Below are 16,974 nucleotides of genomic sequence, written 5' to 3'. Positions count from 1 at the left end.
GGACAGAAGATCCGAAGCAGGCTCTGTGTGGACAGCAGAGAGCCCAATGTGGGGCTCGAACTCACAAACCATGAAATCATGATCTGAGTTGAAGTTGGACACAACCAACTGAGCCACCGAAGTGCCCCGCATTTCCTTATATCATCTTAACATTTTTTTCTCTAGCTTATTGTAAGAATACAATATGTGATACTCAGAACATACAACATATGTGTTGATTGAGTGTACATGCTACCAGTAAGGCTGCCAGAGTCAACAGCGTATTTTGGGGGGAGCCCAAAGTTATATGCAGATTTTTGACTGCACGGGGGGTTGGCATCCCGACCCTATGTTTTTCAAGGGTCAATGTATATCCAAATGCTGGCTATCCCTCATGGCACAGGCTTCCTAGTCTGGAAGCCAGCTCTTCAGGGATAGTTAGCATTCACTCAGCTTTCTTCATCCAGAGGAGAACACGGCCTTGCTGGTGCCAAGTTTAGTTCAAGAATCTGGAGGACCGATATTTGTGAACGTTCTCTTGATCAGAAATGCAGAGCTATAATATGTGTTTTTCCAAAACAATACTGTGAATGCCAATATTAAGAGCAAGCCACTAATAAGATTTGGCTCTTTCCCAACTATGGCAAGATCTTACTTCCAGTATCTCTTGTCCCAAAGACAAGGAAAAAGCCACATGACGACAGCTATCCCCTGCCCAAGTTATGACCTCACTTCTCTTTAGTTTTTATGGGGGGGTGGGTGGGGGGGGAGAGGCACAGGGAAAGAGAGAGAGAGAGAGAGAGAGAGAAAGAGAGAGAAGCAGGGCTCACCTGAAACAGGGTTCATGCTCACCCGATGCGGGACTTGAACTCACAAACCGCGAGATCATGGCCTGGAGCTGAAGTCAGATGCTTAACTGACTGAGCCACTCAGGCGCCCAAAAATAATGTTTTTCTTTTTTTTTTAATATGAAATTTATTGTCAAATCGGTTTCCATACAACACCCAGTGCTCATCCCAACAGGTGCCCTCCTCAATGTCCATCACCCACCCTCCCCCTCCCTCCCACCCCCCATCAACCCACAGTTTATTCTGTTTTTAAGAGTCTCTTATGGTTTGGCTCCCTCCCTCTCTAACTTTTTTTTCCCCTTCCCCTCCCCCAGGGACCTCTGTTAAGTTTCTCAGGATCCACATAAGAGTGAAAACATATGGTATCTGTCTTTCTCTGTATGACTTATTTCACTTAGCATAACACTCTCCAGTTCCATCCATGTCGCTACAAAAGGCCCCATTTCATTCTTTCTCACTGCCAGGTAGTTTTTCAAGTTGCCACAGGCTACTCTGTCCTAGGCTAGGGATAATGTTTTCATTGAGAGGGACTTCAGTTAAAGCATTTGAGAAGAAATAAAGGCATGGTGATTTCAGCAGCTACGCTGAAGCTGTTTCCCAGCTTGGTGTATCAGAGTAGTTAAGCACACAAGCTCCAGCACTAGGTGGCCTGGGTTCGAATCCTGCTTCCGACACTTACTGCGTCACCCTGAAGAAATTACTTACGCTTTCTCTCAAAAGTCCTCATTTGTAAAAAGAAAAATAACTGTATTTTTCCTCATAGAAAAGAAGATTGATGAAGATTAAATGAGATAACACCTTTAAACTATTTGGGATAGTGCCTGACCCACAGTGAGAGTTCAACAAATATTAACCCTTACTGCCACTGGTTGACTCTTTAGACACACAGTATTTAAGGAGATGAGGTATGTGAATGTTTGTAAAATACATATAAAAAAAATTTTGAGTAGCCTTACTTTTTTCATGATTATGTGTCTCAGCCTCATCAACTTAAGGCCACCAAGGGTCACTGAAGCCCAACAAAATCAGGCTTACTGACTCATTTCAATAAGCAAGAAGAACCATGGGATGTCTCCCCAAACAGAGGAAAAGACGGGTTCTCTGGGATTCTGGGGGAAGCATGGAGTGTCTATGAAATTGAAATGAAGCAGCATGGTGACAGGTTCAAAGCAGAATGACTTAAATCATCACCTTCACATAGACCCAAGGCCCCTTTTCCCTGGAGACTACAAAGTTATGATAAACAAGCAATGGTTAGTCTAGTAAACCCTTATCTGCAGCTGTAAAGCTGAGTTACAAATGAGGGTGCTTCTCTGTGCCAAAGTGACTGAAACCCTCCAGGCAAGAATAGGAAGTGTCACTCTTACAGATATAATTTCAAATGGTGACGTCTGAGACTTGAGAGAGCCAAGTTTCTCAGTGAGTCAGAAAGCGGGAGTCAGAGAAGGTTATCATCATGACATTTTTTACAGCCACTGTGTATACTTGGAAAAAAATATTGCTCCCTGTGAACTCTGTAGCTGGCTTTAGTATCTGTTATTCCAACGTGATAAATGGCTGGGCAGATTTTACTTCCTCAGTCTGAGCCCATTTTTACTTTCTCCAAAGTAACCTTTATCCATTGAAGAAAATGAGAAAATACACAAAGCACGACATTCAACATCAATCACAATTAACATCTGGTATGTACTTATAGACTTCTATTCAAACATTTTTTTTTGTTTTATAAGACTAGATTTATGCTATAAAAAGCCTTAGAGATTTTTCATTTTATCAATTCATACTATCTTCCAAACCTATTAAATACTCTGATACGACACCATTGTCATGTGGCGACCCATCGTACGGATGTGTCCACATTTTTTTAACCCGACACTAATTGTCAAGCATTTTAGTCACTTCAAGGTTTTCTCTATTTTAAATAAAATTACAAGAAACATTCTTAGAGAAATCTTTTCACACATTCGTGATTATTTCCTGAAGATAAATTCTTATGATGAATAATAACTATCAAAAAGAATGCACATTTTGCGACCTGCTTTTCATATTGTAAAACTGTGTTACAGAGAGGCAAGAATTCATACTCCTACCAGCAGGACATGAAGTTGTTTGTTCTTCTACATCCCTGCCAACACCAGGTGTCAAATTTTTAATCTTCACCAATATCGCGAACAAAGAAAAATATCTCAATTTCGTTTTTATGTCTTAGTGCTACTGAGGATAACAAGGCTCTGAGCTCTTTTCACTAGGTGTGTTTAACGGTGTAGAGCAGGGCATGCCAGGGACTGGAGCACAAGCAGGGGACATGTTTTCAGTCAGGACTCAGAGGAGTAAGAGGCGCTTTCCACTAATGGGGCTTTTAAACCTGCTTTCCACTTTACTAGTGTGTAGAAGGCAGCGGATTACGCGGAAAGACTAGGCATGCTTCCTAACCTTCTTCCATTTGTGACACACGTGGCAAATGATAGGATTTGAACAGAACACCGAGGCAATCAGCCATCCCAGGCCCTACCCAGACACCTGGAGGGCTGAGGACACCTTTATCTTCACATGCCTATACATGCGTCACACCAGTTAGAAAGTTCTGGACCACAGCAGCCTGAGGTATCCCAAACTTACATAAACACACATCCACGATTCATGTTATGTGTACAGAAAATAACCTGGAAATCTCTATGCCAAGTTATTAACAGTTGTCATCTGTTTGCAATGTGACTTCTATTTTCTTCTTCTCGTATAAATTGTCCTAAAATAACAGGTTACCATACATTCATTTCCTAGTTCCCCGAAGTCTATGGAAATTACATGTTACAAAAAGCAAGCAAAGCTATGTCACCACTGACCAGCTGGTGTCTTTCAGTTAACCTGAGGAAAGCCAAAATTTTTCTCTCTGCTACCTGTATCTGGTTTTTACTAGTGTTCCTCGTATCTTGATATTAGCTATTAATGTCACCATAAAGTAGTTATAGACCCACGTATAGCACCACTGCAGTCCATTCTCAATTTCTAAATAAAGCATTTTCATTCAGAATGTTTACTGAATATCATCCTAAGTTGTCTAGTTGTTTTTTTTTTAAGTTTTTATTTATTTTGAGAGAGACGGAGACAGCATGAGTGGGGTGTGGGGGGACAGAGAGAGAGAGAGAGGGAGAGAGAGAATCCCAAGGAGGCTCTGCACTGTCTGCGTAGAGCCCCATAGAGGGCTCGAACTGACGAAACTGTGAGATCATGACCTGAGCCAAAACCAAGAGGCAGACACCCAAATGACTGAGCCACCCAGGCGCCCCTTAAGTTGCCTAATTTTATGTTCTGTATTGAAAATGACTTACTGACTTATACACTTTAAGTTTTTCTGAAATAAGACACTGTGTTGCCTCTTCTGATGCATTAACCCTATTGAAGTGACCATCGGAGAATTCTGTTGCCTTCTCCTGATCACTGTATCTTTAGGTCTTATTGGGAGCCTAGCATGTCCTGAGAACTGTGCTGAGGCATTATGTGCATTATCTCATTTAATTATCACAACCGTCTTAGGAAATAGGAACTATTTCCTCCATCTCACAGTTAAAACTGAGGCTCAGAGTGTACAGGACTCCTCAGGGCCATGCAGCCTATAAGCAGAAAAGCCAGGTGCAGACCAGGTCTGTGAGACCCAGGCCTGTCTGACTCGAGCCCATGTTTGAGGGTACAGTCCACTTCAGATGCTGGACTGGTCGCTGTAGGTTGACTTCTTGTGTTGTTAAAATCATCTTCCTCTAGAAGAACTGTGAGTCTGTCTACTGCAGGGTCATTGGAGACAGAACTTGTGTGGCCTCCACCCAGCGCTGTGCTGGAGACACCTCACGAGGCTCGTGTTGGCTCACGAGAGCCGCCTGTTAACTTTTCAGGAATTAAAGTCTACCATGATTAAAATTACACAAACTGGCAATCAAATTATACTTTCTTTATTTTCTTTTATTTTTTTTGAAAGTGTACTTATTTATTCAAGCAATCTCTACACCCAATGTGGGGCTCAAAATCATGACCCCAAGATCAAGAGTCATGTGCTCTTCTGACTGAGCCAGCCAGGAGCCCCTAATTTACACTTTTTAAAAAGGTAAAAGTACTTAAAACTCATCATTTCCTAACAATTTCATTTTCCTATAATCTGTGTTCAAGGTTATTTACACGGATTGTACGAGCATGGTGGACACACTATGTATAAAATGGCGTGCGACTGCAAATCTCTTCCCGAGGACGTCACACTTAGTGATTCACACCACAGAAACCAGCAAATGCTCCCCGTCAGGGTTTCTTACTCCTCCCGGCAAAAGCCAGTTATTAACAATTACCGGCACACCACTTCTACACTCTTTGCTACCATTCCTTCAACGTACCTTGGGAATCATAAATTTCTTTTCTGTTGAGTAGGGACCGAGCGCCACAACTTTTGTTTATTTGAAAGAAAAGAGCACTACTCATTCACCCCACCGTCACCTCTTGATGTTTCGTTCTAAGTAGAAGAGGCTCCATCCCTGGCCTCCCTGCACCTCTCCCTCACCCCCTCTTTTATGCCCTAGAGAGGGAAGAGGTCTTTAATCTGACCACAGAGGAGGAGGAACTGGCCACGTGAAGCACAGCCCTTCTGTTCTCCTTCCTCTTAAGAGCAGGTGTTCTCTGCCTCCAACGGCAGCCAGCAAGTAGACTCGGCACCTGCCAGAAAGAGGGGGAAGGAGGGAGAATCAGGGACAAAGCCAGGTGGGAAAGAATGTCTGATTCTGAGACTCAGTTTTGGAGAGTCACTGTTTGCATATATAAACTACACTCTCCATCATCTATCAGTAATAAGAGCACACTTTTTGGCCTTCATTTGGCTTATTCCTTGGACCTAGAGTGGTTCAGACCTCAGGATGGAGACAGGAACATTGCTATTTATTAGGCACCCTCAAACCCCCAAATAAAACACTGCATTCTAGTGGGCCACAAGTAATTGATCAGTGTTCATGATGAAATTAAATCTATTTGCAATCCTTGGTCTAATGACTGTAACAACAACAACAGTAGCACCTAACAATTAGAAATATGCAGATCCTGGGCTAAATGCTTCACATAAACTAACTCATGGTCCTCGCTGTCATTCATAAAGCAGATACACCTTACCCACAGTGCCAGTGTTGCCCCAATTATAAGCGCATCATGAATTCTTTAATTTCAGAGAGATCAGAAACTTCCTCGTACCAAAATTTCCTTTTCTTGTATCAAATTTTCCATCGCTGTCAATCTTCCCTCCCAAATGAAGATATTTTATTTTCTGATATGTTTAACTCCCACCTCCCTGCCCTCTGCTATTTCTCAGACACCAACGGAAGGAATCATATTCTGCAGTCAGTGTACTTTTACTTTTTATAAAACTGAGAGATCTTTTTGAACGTTTTCCATCAGCAGCCTTGGGTTTTAATGCATTTTTTAAAACTAAATTTATATTCATTTATTCTTTTCATAAAAATCTGCCAAGTTCCTCTTTGTTTTACACTTCGTGACTTCTCATCTCCTTGTCCACGCACACTAACCTTTGCTTCGCAGTTTATATTTGCTTAACTGATTTCTGACACGGTGTAGCAGTTTGAAGGTATGCTTGATTTCTTTTTCCATGTTCCTCTGTAACATAAGCCAATTTTACTGCTCAAGAATCACAATAAATCTTCAGAATCACTGTTCAAAACACTATTCAAACAATTTAAATTCTTCTACTCAGAAGCATGTGATTTTAAGAATTTTAATATTTTTAGTGTATTATCTTCACGTGCAAATGCACCTAAACTAATTCGGAGATGAAAATCTATCCCCTTAATATTTGAAGAAAAACTATTTAGCAAACTCCCTCAGTAACCCACTCCACTGTTCGTTATGATCTCTAAAATTAGTCTATTATGCACATCACCTCTTGCTTTACCCTAGTAAAACAGAAAACACATCAATCTCGGTCCACACTCAATAAAAGGTTTCCTTCATTTCTCCAAGTTAAATAATACTTAGCCTTTTTAATTTTAAACCTTTCATTATTAGAATTTCTTCCCTACTATTTTTAGATTCGCCATGTTGCTCTTTAAATAAGGGGTCAGAAATGAATCCAGACCTGAAAAATCTAATGAAGACTGGCCTGGCAGCAAATGAAATTACAGCGGTCATAGGCTGCTCTGATTTTCTCCATTACTTCTGTTTCTCTGGCAGTCTATCACCATCTCACTAACAAATGATGGTACTTCTGATGGGACTGTTCTCTGCGCAAGGACTAGTGCCTGAAAAGGCTCCTAAACAGAAAAGAATTATCTCCACACTTGTGGGAAATCCCACAAGGCTGGGGCCGGGTGTCACTGCTGTCTTTTGCCCACCTGGCTAGTAGGCTACTCACCTTTACATGCGGGATTTTAAGTCAGATAAACCTGAGTTCAAATCCCAGCTGCTACTTATTAGTTAAGTGATCCAAGGCAAGTCACTTTACCTCCTTCAACTATATGATGAGTAGTGGTACTTAATTCACATGGTTGTTACAATGGTCAGATGGTAAGAAGCTCACCCTGTATTTAATGCATATTAGATATTCAATAAATGGCAGCTTCAAAACAAAGAAGTTTTCCCTTCCTTGAGCATGTGCTTGGCATCTCTTTAACTCTGGCAAATGTCCAGTCCAGGAAAGCAGTATTTGTCCAATGTATGCATGGGATGTAGCACTCTCCTGCCTTGCTACAACTGTACAGCATAGAGTACGAGACCAAAAACCATCCCACCACCCAGACGGGCAGTGGGAAATCTGGTCAGTTGTCCTTGAAAATCCTCCATCAACATGACATTCCAATTCCTGGCTCCTGTTTTGTTAGCCGAGTGGATCACTGCTTCTACTAGAAGACCCTGGAAAATTTAAAATGTTATGCCAGTCCAACCACCACATCCTCACTTCAACATCTTGGATGCCAGAAAAGAAGAAAAAGGAAATAGCTACAAAGGACAGTGGAATATCCAGCTGTAATTTTTTTTAAAGCCTGGGTGATTCTAATATATAGTCAAGGTCAAAAACACCTGGTTTAGTGTTCTTGAAGGGAGCATTTCTAGCTCTATAATCTTACTGTAAAAGCAGCTCATGCTGACTCAGAAAAAAACAAACTACCACGGAACTACAAATATCACCATCAAAGTTTTTTTGGTTTGGTTGTTTTTGATGCATTTCAACCCAACAGAGTTTAATGACTTTGCTTCCTTTAGAAAATATGCATCTATCTCCCAAATATGTATGACAAAAAAGCGGATGACTTCATCAACTGCTTAGTCTAAATAAGATACGTTCCCTGCCTTAGGCAGCCGATCTCAAAATCTTACTGAGACCAATGTGAAGACAGTAACCTAAAATGCTAATAAAGTCAGGCAGCAGAGGACTCTAATGGTACAAGAAAAACAACAGAATAGCTCAGACTATGATTGAAAAAAGCAGCTCCATTAGTGTCAGGCAGCTGATGAGCTTCATCGATGCTGGCTTTAGACAGCAGTCCAATAAAAAGCAGTGTTGACTCTCAATAACAGTAAGCAGACCTGAGCCCTGAATAGAGTGCAATTTTTCTATCAGATAAATAAGCAGCCAAGTAGCCAGGTTATTTGTGCAACATCACCTTTTTTGAACAAAAAGATCAACCTCTGCCACTGCAGAGTTGTTCCTGGTCGCCTTTCTAGTGCAGTCTGTGCAAGAAGCAGAGAATACAGGGTAGCCTTTAGGTTACCTTCAGATACAGTGAATGGGGATACTGCCCCTGGATAAAAGATATACCAGTGCCATATCAAACAGAACTGCCAGGCATTTTCTCTTACAGCAAAGTCCAAGGAACTGTCTCATAGTCATAGGTCAGGGCAGGATGCCTCAGGATAATTCAGTATTTTTTTTAACTTCAAGTATACATTTATTTTTTTTTCCAGTCTAGTATTATGAATTTTATTTAATTTTTTAGTATGAAATTTATTGTTAAGTTGGTTTCCATACAACACCCAGCGCTCATCCCAACAGGTGCCTTCCTCAATGCCCATCACCCACTTTCCCCTCCCTCCCACCCCCCCATAAACCCCTCTCTTAAAAAGTGAGAATAGGGGCACCTGGGTGGCTCAGTCGGTTAAGTGTCCGACTTCGGCTCAGGTCATGATCTTGTGGTCCGTGAGTTCGAGCCCCGTGTCGGGCTCTGTGCTGACTGCTCAGAGCCTGGAACCTGTTTCAGATTCTGTGTCTCCCTCTCTCTCTGACCCTCCCCCGTTCATACTCTGTCTCTCTCTGTCTCAAAAATAAACTTAAAAAATAAATAAGTAAATAAATAGTGAGAATAAACTGAGGGTTAATTCAGCATTTATAAGAGTATTCAGAAAGTAACTCTGGGGGTACCTGGGTGGCTCAGGTTAAGTGTCCAACTTCAACTCAGGTCATGATCTTGCAGTTCATGAGTTTGAGCCCCCCCCCCCCCCCCAACTCCCTGCCCCAGCCCCTGGTTGGGCTCTGTGCTGACAGCTCAGAGCCTGGAGCCTGCTTCAGATTCTGTGTCCCCCTTCTCTCTCTGCCCCTCCCCCACTTATGCACTGTCTCACTTTGTCTCTCAAAAATAAATAAATGTTAAAAAAAAATTTTACAAGAAAGAAAGTAACTCTGGATGTGCATATCTTTCATTGAGAAAAATGCCTTCACAGTATTTCTTCCCCCAGGTTCTTCAGGGGCCAAGCTTGTTGAGGAGGCTATCTATGCTTCAGGATTACCATGATCCCGTAATTTTTGCTGTCTACTCTAAGAATTTTGCAGCCCTTCCAAAGTAAGCCATCAACGTATTTCCCAAGATGTTCATGAGGAACTGAGTTTACCAAGAGACAGAGGGCAGAAAAACAGGTCATTCCAGTTGTGCTCAGTCATTACATAAACATAACTCAATCTGAGAATGTATTCTTTTTGTTTCTAATAGAATGGGCACTTTAAGAATTTGATTATCTAATCACCAAAGTACCTCCAAGAGTCCTCCCAATGGACTCTGAACTTTGTGGGCAACAGACCCCAGCAGTGAAGTGGACTGCTGTGGAGGGCACAAAAGAGCAGAGGAATATATATGGGATTGGAGTAATGCACAGAAGGAGACCCCTTCCTGGTGTCTTGTACTCTATCACCCCTTGCTGGGGGCAGGTATACAGTGGGGAGAGATGGAGGTAGGAAGAGGTTAAGAATCCACAACATTTTATTTTACTCTATCAAGTCACTGATACTGCTTCTGCAGATGCTCAACAGTACCTGAAAAAGGCATTCTTTAAAATGCAAACAGCCCAAACTGTCCATCAACTGACGGACGAATGAACAAAATGTGGTATATTCACACAATGGAATATTACTCAGCCAACGAAAGAAATGAAGTATTGATACATACCACAACATGGATGACCCTTGAAAATACCATGCTGAACAGAAGAAGCCACGCACAAGAGACCGCATGTTGCATGATTCCATTTATATGAAATGTCCACAGAGGCAGAAAGTAAATTGGGGGCTGCCAAGGGCTGGGGGCAGGAGCAACGGGCAGTGACTGCTAATGGGCACAGGGTTTCTTTTTAGAATGATGAAAACATTCTGGAATTGGAGGTAATGGTTGCACAGTCTGAATACACTAAAAACCACTGAATCACACACTTTAAAATGGTGAATTTAACGGGTTGTAAACTGCATCTCAAGGTTTAAACAAAAAATAAAAACACTGTTCAGTTCAGCATTTCTACTGCCCCTTAAGCCTCTCAGTGATCAACAGAGGGCCTGCCTCTCAACCACACAGTGCGTTAGCCTTTAGTACTGCCGTATTTATGACACCAGGAGAAAGTGGTCTCACGGGAAGAGTGAAGTGCTCATGCCATTTTTGTTTCATCATTATAAAGGGAAAAGGTCAAATCAGGATTTCTAGTGTAATCTTTAGCCGCTCAGGTGAAGGCAGTCCAAAATGCTCCTACTGTGGCAAAAGCAAGCTGTCTCATCATCCTGGGGCTTCTATTTTTTAAAGGTCAATTTTTGCTGAGTTACTTCTTTACCTACTAGATAATGAACTGCCAACATTACGATATCTATGGCATTTCAAATAGTTCTGAGTCTTTGATTAGTACATTTTGAAAATGGTAGACTATTAATTTTAATCAAGATCCATTCATCTTATAATACCAATGGTTGACCGTTTCCAATTATTTTGGAAAAATAATTACTTCTGATTTTAAAAAGTCTTTTGGTACCTTTTTGTTACATGGCTATCTAGGTCAACATGTGTGCAGTGCTGGGACATTTTTGTTTGGTACACAAAACGGAACACTCATTCATAAGTCTAGAAGTAGAACGAATACTGATTCAGGTAAGTACCTGCCACCATTGGTCCTAGATTGTTATCTTAAACTCCCTTGGGAGTTACCAAATGGTCCACATCTGACTATATTGTGGAAAGACTGCTTGACAGGGAAAAAGTACTTAGGAATGCCATACCTCCACAATTTAGCAACATGAAGTACCATCTGCTCACAAACAATGTCCTAAGAAAAAAAACTCCCATTTCACAGATGTTGGTCATCACGATACCTTTGTCACACCACAGGCAGTACATCTGGGAACAATAGGTGTAAGAGCACCAGATAGAGGAATACTGGAGTACAGGCTTGAATGGCATCTCCAGCACTTGAGGGGGGGGTTGGTGCACGTGCGCGCACACTTGTGGGTTGGCAATTTTAAGGGGAAGAGGAGGCAACAAGGATGTCCTGTCACTGTGTGCTCTTTCACATTCTATGGAATGACACTTTAAAAGGAGTCAAAGAGGGGCGCCTGGGTGGCGCAGTCGGTTAAGCGTCCGACTTCAGCCAGGTCACGATCTCGCGGTCCGTGAGTTCGAGCCCCGCGTCAGGCTCTGGGCTGATGGCTCGGAGCCTGGAGCCTGTTTCCGATTCTGTGTCTCCCTCTCTCTCTGCCCCCCCCTGTTCATGCTCTGTCTCTCTCTGTCCCAAAAATAAATAAAAAAACGTTGAAAAAAAAAAATTTTAAAAGGAGTCAAAGAAAGCCATGGAAAGGATGACCTTTGAGTGGGCATAACCTGTAAACCTCAGGAAACAAATCTGGGATATAGGGCCTTGGGGTCTCTATCAGCTCAAGAGTCACATGATCAAAAAGGAAATTACTTACCAGAAGCAAAACTGATATATCAGAGTTGCCTTTCTTCCCCATGTATTACTGTTTGGGGACACTAAAATAGAGGAGGAACTACAGAAGCCTAGAAAATCCACAAACTACACACTACGATATAATCATACTGTATATGCACATACCAAAGAAATAAAAAATAAATACACAAAAACACAGTCACCCCTAAGGTATCTCAAATATGGTAAGGAAGACTGAACTCCCTTATAAAAGAGACTCCTGGGGTACATTTGAATCGTATTTTTTCAAAACAATTAGTCAAGAACCCTTGATTCCCAAACCTGGGCCTGCATTTTCTAAGAAAAATGAAAATCAACACAATGTTCTACTATGTAATTTTAAAAACACATCATCTCCTTCCAATGCTTCTCTAAGGTAAGCATCTGCTTATCCGGCTAAGCAGGTCCTCCTACAACAAAACAGCTTTCAATCTATTATAACCTAATTACTTGAAAAACATGATACTTTATTTTTTATTTTTTTTAAATCTTGAGCTTTTTATTTTTTTTATTTTTATTTTTTTTTAATGTTTATTTATTTCTGAGGCAGAGAGAGACAGAGCATGAGTGGGGGAGGGTCAGAGAGAGAGGGAGACACAGAATCAGAAGCAGGCTCCAGGCTCTGAGCCGTCAGCAAAGAGCCTGACGCGGGGCTCGAACTCACGGACCGTGAGATCATGGCCTGAGCCGAAGTCGGACGCTCAACCGACTGAGCCACCCAGGCGCCCCGAAAAACATGATACTTTAAAAAACAAAAACAAAAAACTTCCTCTGCTAAAGGAGAAGCTGGATAAATTTAGTGGTCACTGAATCGTGAGATTTACGGGCTTCCTTTATTTCTGCCTCCCTGACAACCACATTTTTTTTTAACCTAACACGGCAGAGGATGATAATTAGTAGCTATTATAACTTGGCTATAATTAAAGGCCAAATACCTTAGTTGCTTCAAGAATTCAACATCAGAGTTGCCGTTAATAAGCTTGATGAACTCTTCATAAGAAGGAGCATAGGTGTAGGCTCTCTTGTGATGTTCATTCATCTGTTCTCTGCGCTCCAGCTGGGCAAGCAGCATCTGGTTGATGTAATCTGGATTACTAAGTAACTCCACCACCGGCTTCAAGACTGCGGGAAGGAGAAGAAAGCACCACTGAAAACGGTACTGTCCTTTGGAGGAATTGTTTTTCCTTTACAGAACTGAAACAACAGTCAGGAAACGTTTTTAAACTACCCGAGTGGGGAACATATGAACAACTCAGATATTCAAAAACACGTGTGCGTGTACAGACAGCCGCCCTTCCCCTTGGATATGCTACCAGCTAGGGCTACAAGCAAGTGGTTGTCTTGACAAAAGGGTTAACTTTAAAGGAAAAATGAAAGAAAGTCATTTGGAACCCAAGTTCCTAACAGAGATATCGAAATTAAGTACGCAGATCTTTTTTTCTTTTATTTCTTTTATAAGGCTCATTATGTGCTTCTGCCAAAAGAGAAAAGTGAACGTGCTCCCAGCTGGTGAAAGCAGACCTCCGGGAAGAGGCCGCTGAAAAGCCAATGATACTACCCCCCAATCCATCCTACCAACTCGCAGTTAAAAAGTTCCCTTTTCTCTGCGGTTGGTATCCACTAACAGCCACAGATCATAAATTAGATACTCCATCAATGCATATCAGAGGCAGTGCTATTTGAGATTTTGAGATAAGAGAAATTTCTCTTAGGTCGCATTTTCTTCCACTTTTCTTATTCTGGCCAAGCATCTCCCTCAATATACTTTCTGTAGTAACTCATTATATTGTGGTACCCTTCCTTTTTTTATTCATTGTAAGTTCACAAAATCATATATAGGCATTATCAATGAATCTTCTATCTTAAAAGTGTTTTAAGTAAACGCACCCTGGAGTGTTGATATTCTTTCATTGTTGTATGTATGACTGGCCTGGATAACTCAAAAGCTATCCCAAATGGATGTTTCCCTGTGAGGGGCATAAGGACGGATTATCCTGTATCAAAATAAACAACAGAATGGACTATGCATTTGGCAACATGTTACATAAAAAACTTGATTATCACGGATGGCCAAAAAATGCCCTCTTTGAGTGGCACTTAAACTTTGAAAATTTGAAAATATTTTAGTTTGCATATTGTCCCACAATATACAAGGTCTGCATAGGTGTATACAAAGGGTTATCACATTAGTATGTAGCGCATTTGTTTACATGATCATCCCATTAGTGATATGAATTATTTATAAAAGTACCTTTTGTTGTGAGAATTTCTGCAAGCATTATACGTAAGCTGAGAGACTGGACATCCTTTGAGGGGAGGAGACAAAACACCAGAACCCTAGAACACATTTGTAGGAACCTCACTTCATCATACGAGTTCCTCAGGGACACATGCAGCACAAAAGGCCTTGGTTGTTCTTCATGTCTAAAAAAAATTAACAAAGAGAGGGAAGAGGCAGGAAAGAAATCTCTGGAAACAATTTGATTATGTCTCATTAAATATCAAATATCTCAAATGGAGAATATATCTGTTTTAATAATGTGTCCACTCCTCAAAAATATCAATAGCCAATAATTTTCCCAATCACAATGCAAACGCATGGGCTGTTGGGATTTAAAACCTTAAGAAGCATCAACAATTATACACGACTCCCAAATCATAGCAACAATCTAGGAAAGTAGGAGTATTTCTTTAACTGGATTATTTTCAAGTCTCCTAGATGTCTTCTTAAATGTGATCTACAGCGTCATTAAAAAAAAACAAAAAGAAAACAACAAAAAGAAAAAAAAGAAAACTAAGAAAGCATAAACCAGGGCCACTAGCCAGCGGGCAGCCTTCCTGACTAGGTAATCATGAGATAAAAGTTCTGTGGGTTTTGGGGCGCCTGGGTGGCTCAGTCGGTTGAGCATCCAGCTTTGGCTCAGGTCATGATCTCTTGGTTTGTGGGTTCGAGCCTCACATTGGGCTCTGTGCCGAAAGCTCAGAGCCTGGAGCCTGCTTCAGATTCTGTCTCATTCTCTCTCTACACCTCCCCCACTTGTGCTCTGTCTCTGTCTCTCAAAAATAAAAAAAATAAAAAAAATAAATAAAATAAAAAAAAGTTCTGTGGGTTTTCCTGAGGAAAGGGTCCATGACTGGATGCTACATAATTGGTGGCCAATTGCCTTCTGTGAGGTTCCCAAGTATTTTCTTTAATTTTACTTGAGAGGGAGGCAGGGAGGGAGGGGTTGGAACAGAGTGAGAGAGGGAGAGAGAGGGAGAGAGAGGGAGAGAGAGGGAGAGAGAGGGAGAGAGAGAGAGAGAGAGAGAGAGAGAGAGAGAGAGAGAGAGAGATTAAGAATCTTAAGCAGGCTCCACACTCAGCACAGAGCCCGACACAGGGCTTGATCCCACAACCCTGGGATCATGACCTGAGCCACAATCAAGAGTCGGACACTCAACTGACTGAGCCACCCAGGCACTCATCCCAAGTATTTTCTAAACAGTCTTGCCACCGTGGTCAAAGGCTTCCCTATGGGTACTGACCTATTCTTACCCTAGCACCGTTAATTTGGAGGATCTGAGTGAAGAGGAGTAGAAAGTAGAACTTTCTATGCCTCCTTTTCCCATAGTATCTTGATAGCAGTAGTGACCAAGAAAGACTGGGAAGCTAATTTTCTAATATCTAATACCAGATAAGACATAAAATTTAGGGACTTCTTATAGTAACTAGTGGTCAATCCTGGGGGTGGGGTGGGGGACACTACAGAGGGGGAGCAATCATACTGGGCACTGGGTACTACATAGGAAATGAAACACATGCATATTGGCGCCTTTACCACTAGACCTCCTGGGAGTTCACTGCGCTTTCTTTTTCCACTAGAGAATGGAGACTAGTTTCCAAAGTACTCTAAAAAAGAAAGATTTCCTCTTTGTCTTCTACAACAAGAGGTTCAATACAAATATGCAAAGCCAACAAAATAAACAGATTTTAAGAATAAGCCTTTGCATATGTACTGATAGATGTTTACTTTTTAAAAATGGCATCTTCAAGGGTGCCTGGCTGGCTCAGTTGGTAGAACATGGGAGTCTTGATTTTGGGGTCATGAGTTTGAGCCATTGGCGGTAGAGTTTACCTTAAAAAATAAAAATAATATAATTAAAATGGCATCCTCAATTATTTTAAACTCTATGCTGCCAGCTAATGTTATTTTAATATAGTAAGATCTAGATGCTAGTTTTGTCATGTCAAGCACATTTAAGGGTAAAACTTTACTTTAAAATATGTATTTGGTTAATGATTATTGGGAAAAACTGGCCCCTCAAAAAAAAAAACTAACAAGAGAGGCTTCTTACTATAATACCAAAATCCCTCTCAAAGTGTATACAATTCCCTCTCTGTTCCAATGGAAGGTAGATCATAAAAAAGAGCCTGGTCCTCAGACTTCTAGAAATTCATCTCCCTCCTAAAACTGAGTTACGGAAAACTTTCTGAGTGAGCCAAAGGCCAGACAGCTAGTCAAACAAGCTCGATCTATGGAAAAAGGAGAGGCAAATGCTTCCCTGGAATCCCTCTGTTCACTCCAAGCAGGAGTCAAACAAGTCAAACAAGCTAGTCAAACAAGCTCGATCTATGGAAAAAGGAGAGGCAAATGCTTCCCTGGAATCCCTCTGTTCACTCCAAGCAGGATATTCCCACCATGCCCTCTAGTCAGTGGACATCAGGTACTGTTTGAGAATCCAAGAAAAAGTCTCGAAGCACCTGGCTACTTCTGGGTCAGGAGGTGACCATGAGCCTTCTTCATCCAGGCAGCATCCTCCTGTGCCGGTGCGGATCAATCATTTGTTTACTGCAATTCCTACTACTTACATGTGGGTTCTCATTCCTTGAGTGAGCAAACATTAGCTTTTTATAAGTTTCCTATGTACATTACTAAATCTTCCCACCTACACCAAGAAGCAG

General features: G+C 41.4%; 1 protein-coding gene across 3 annotated transcripts in view; it reads right to left on the bottom strand.

Annotated features, from left to right (window-relative positions):
- Nucleotides 1–16,974, bottom strand: part of SNX25 (sorting nexin 25) — a 131,334-nt gene that overhangs the window by 69,122 nt on the left and 45,238 nt on the right. For all 3 annotated transcript variants that reach the window (XM_053900844.1, XM_019422270.2, XM_019422271.2), the window contains exons 4-5: nucleotides 14,284–14,456; nucleotides 12,968–13,154 (exon numbers count right to left, since the gene is read on the bottom strand). In XM_053900844.1, coding sequence (XP_053756819.1) covers nucleotides 12,968–13,154; nucleotides 14,284–14,456 — 360 coding nt within the window. The remainder of the gene's footprint in view (nucleotides 1–12,967; nucleotides 13,155–14,283; nucleotides 14,457–16,974) is intronic.

This window comes from Panthera pardus, unplaced genomic scaffold (genome assembly GCF_024362965.1).
Source record: "Panthera pardus isolate Hobbes unplaced genomic scaffold, ASM2436296v1 HiC_scaffold_13, whole genome shotgun sequence".
Lineage (NCBI taxonomy): Eukaryota > Metazoa > Chordata > Mammalia > Carnivora > Felidae > Panthera > Panthera pardus.
This window is presented reverse-complemented; position numbering and strand designations above follow the sequence as displayed.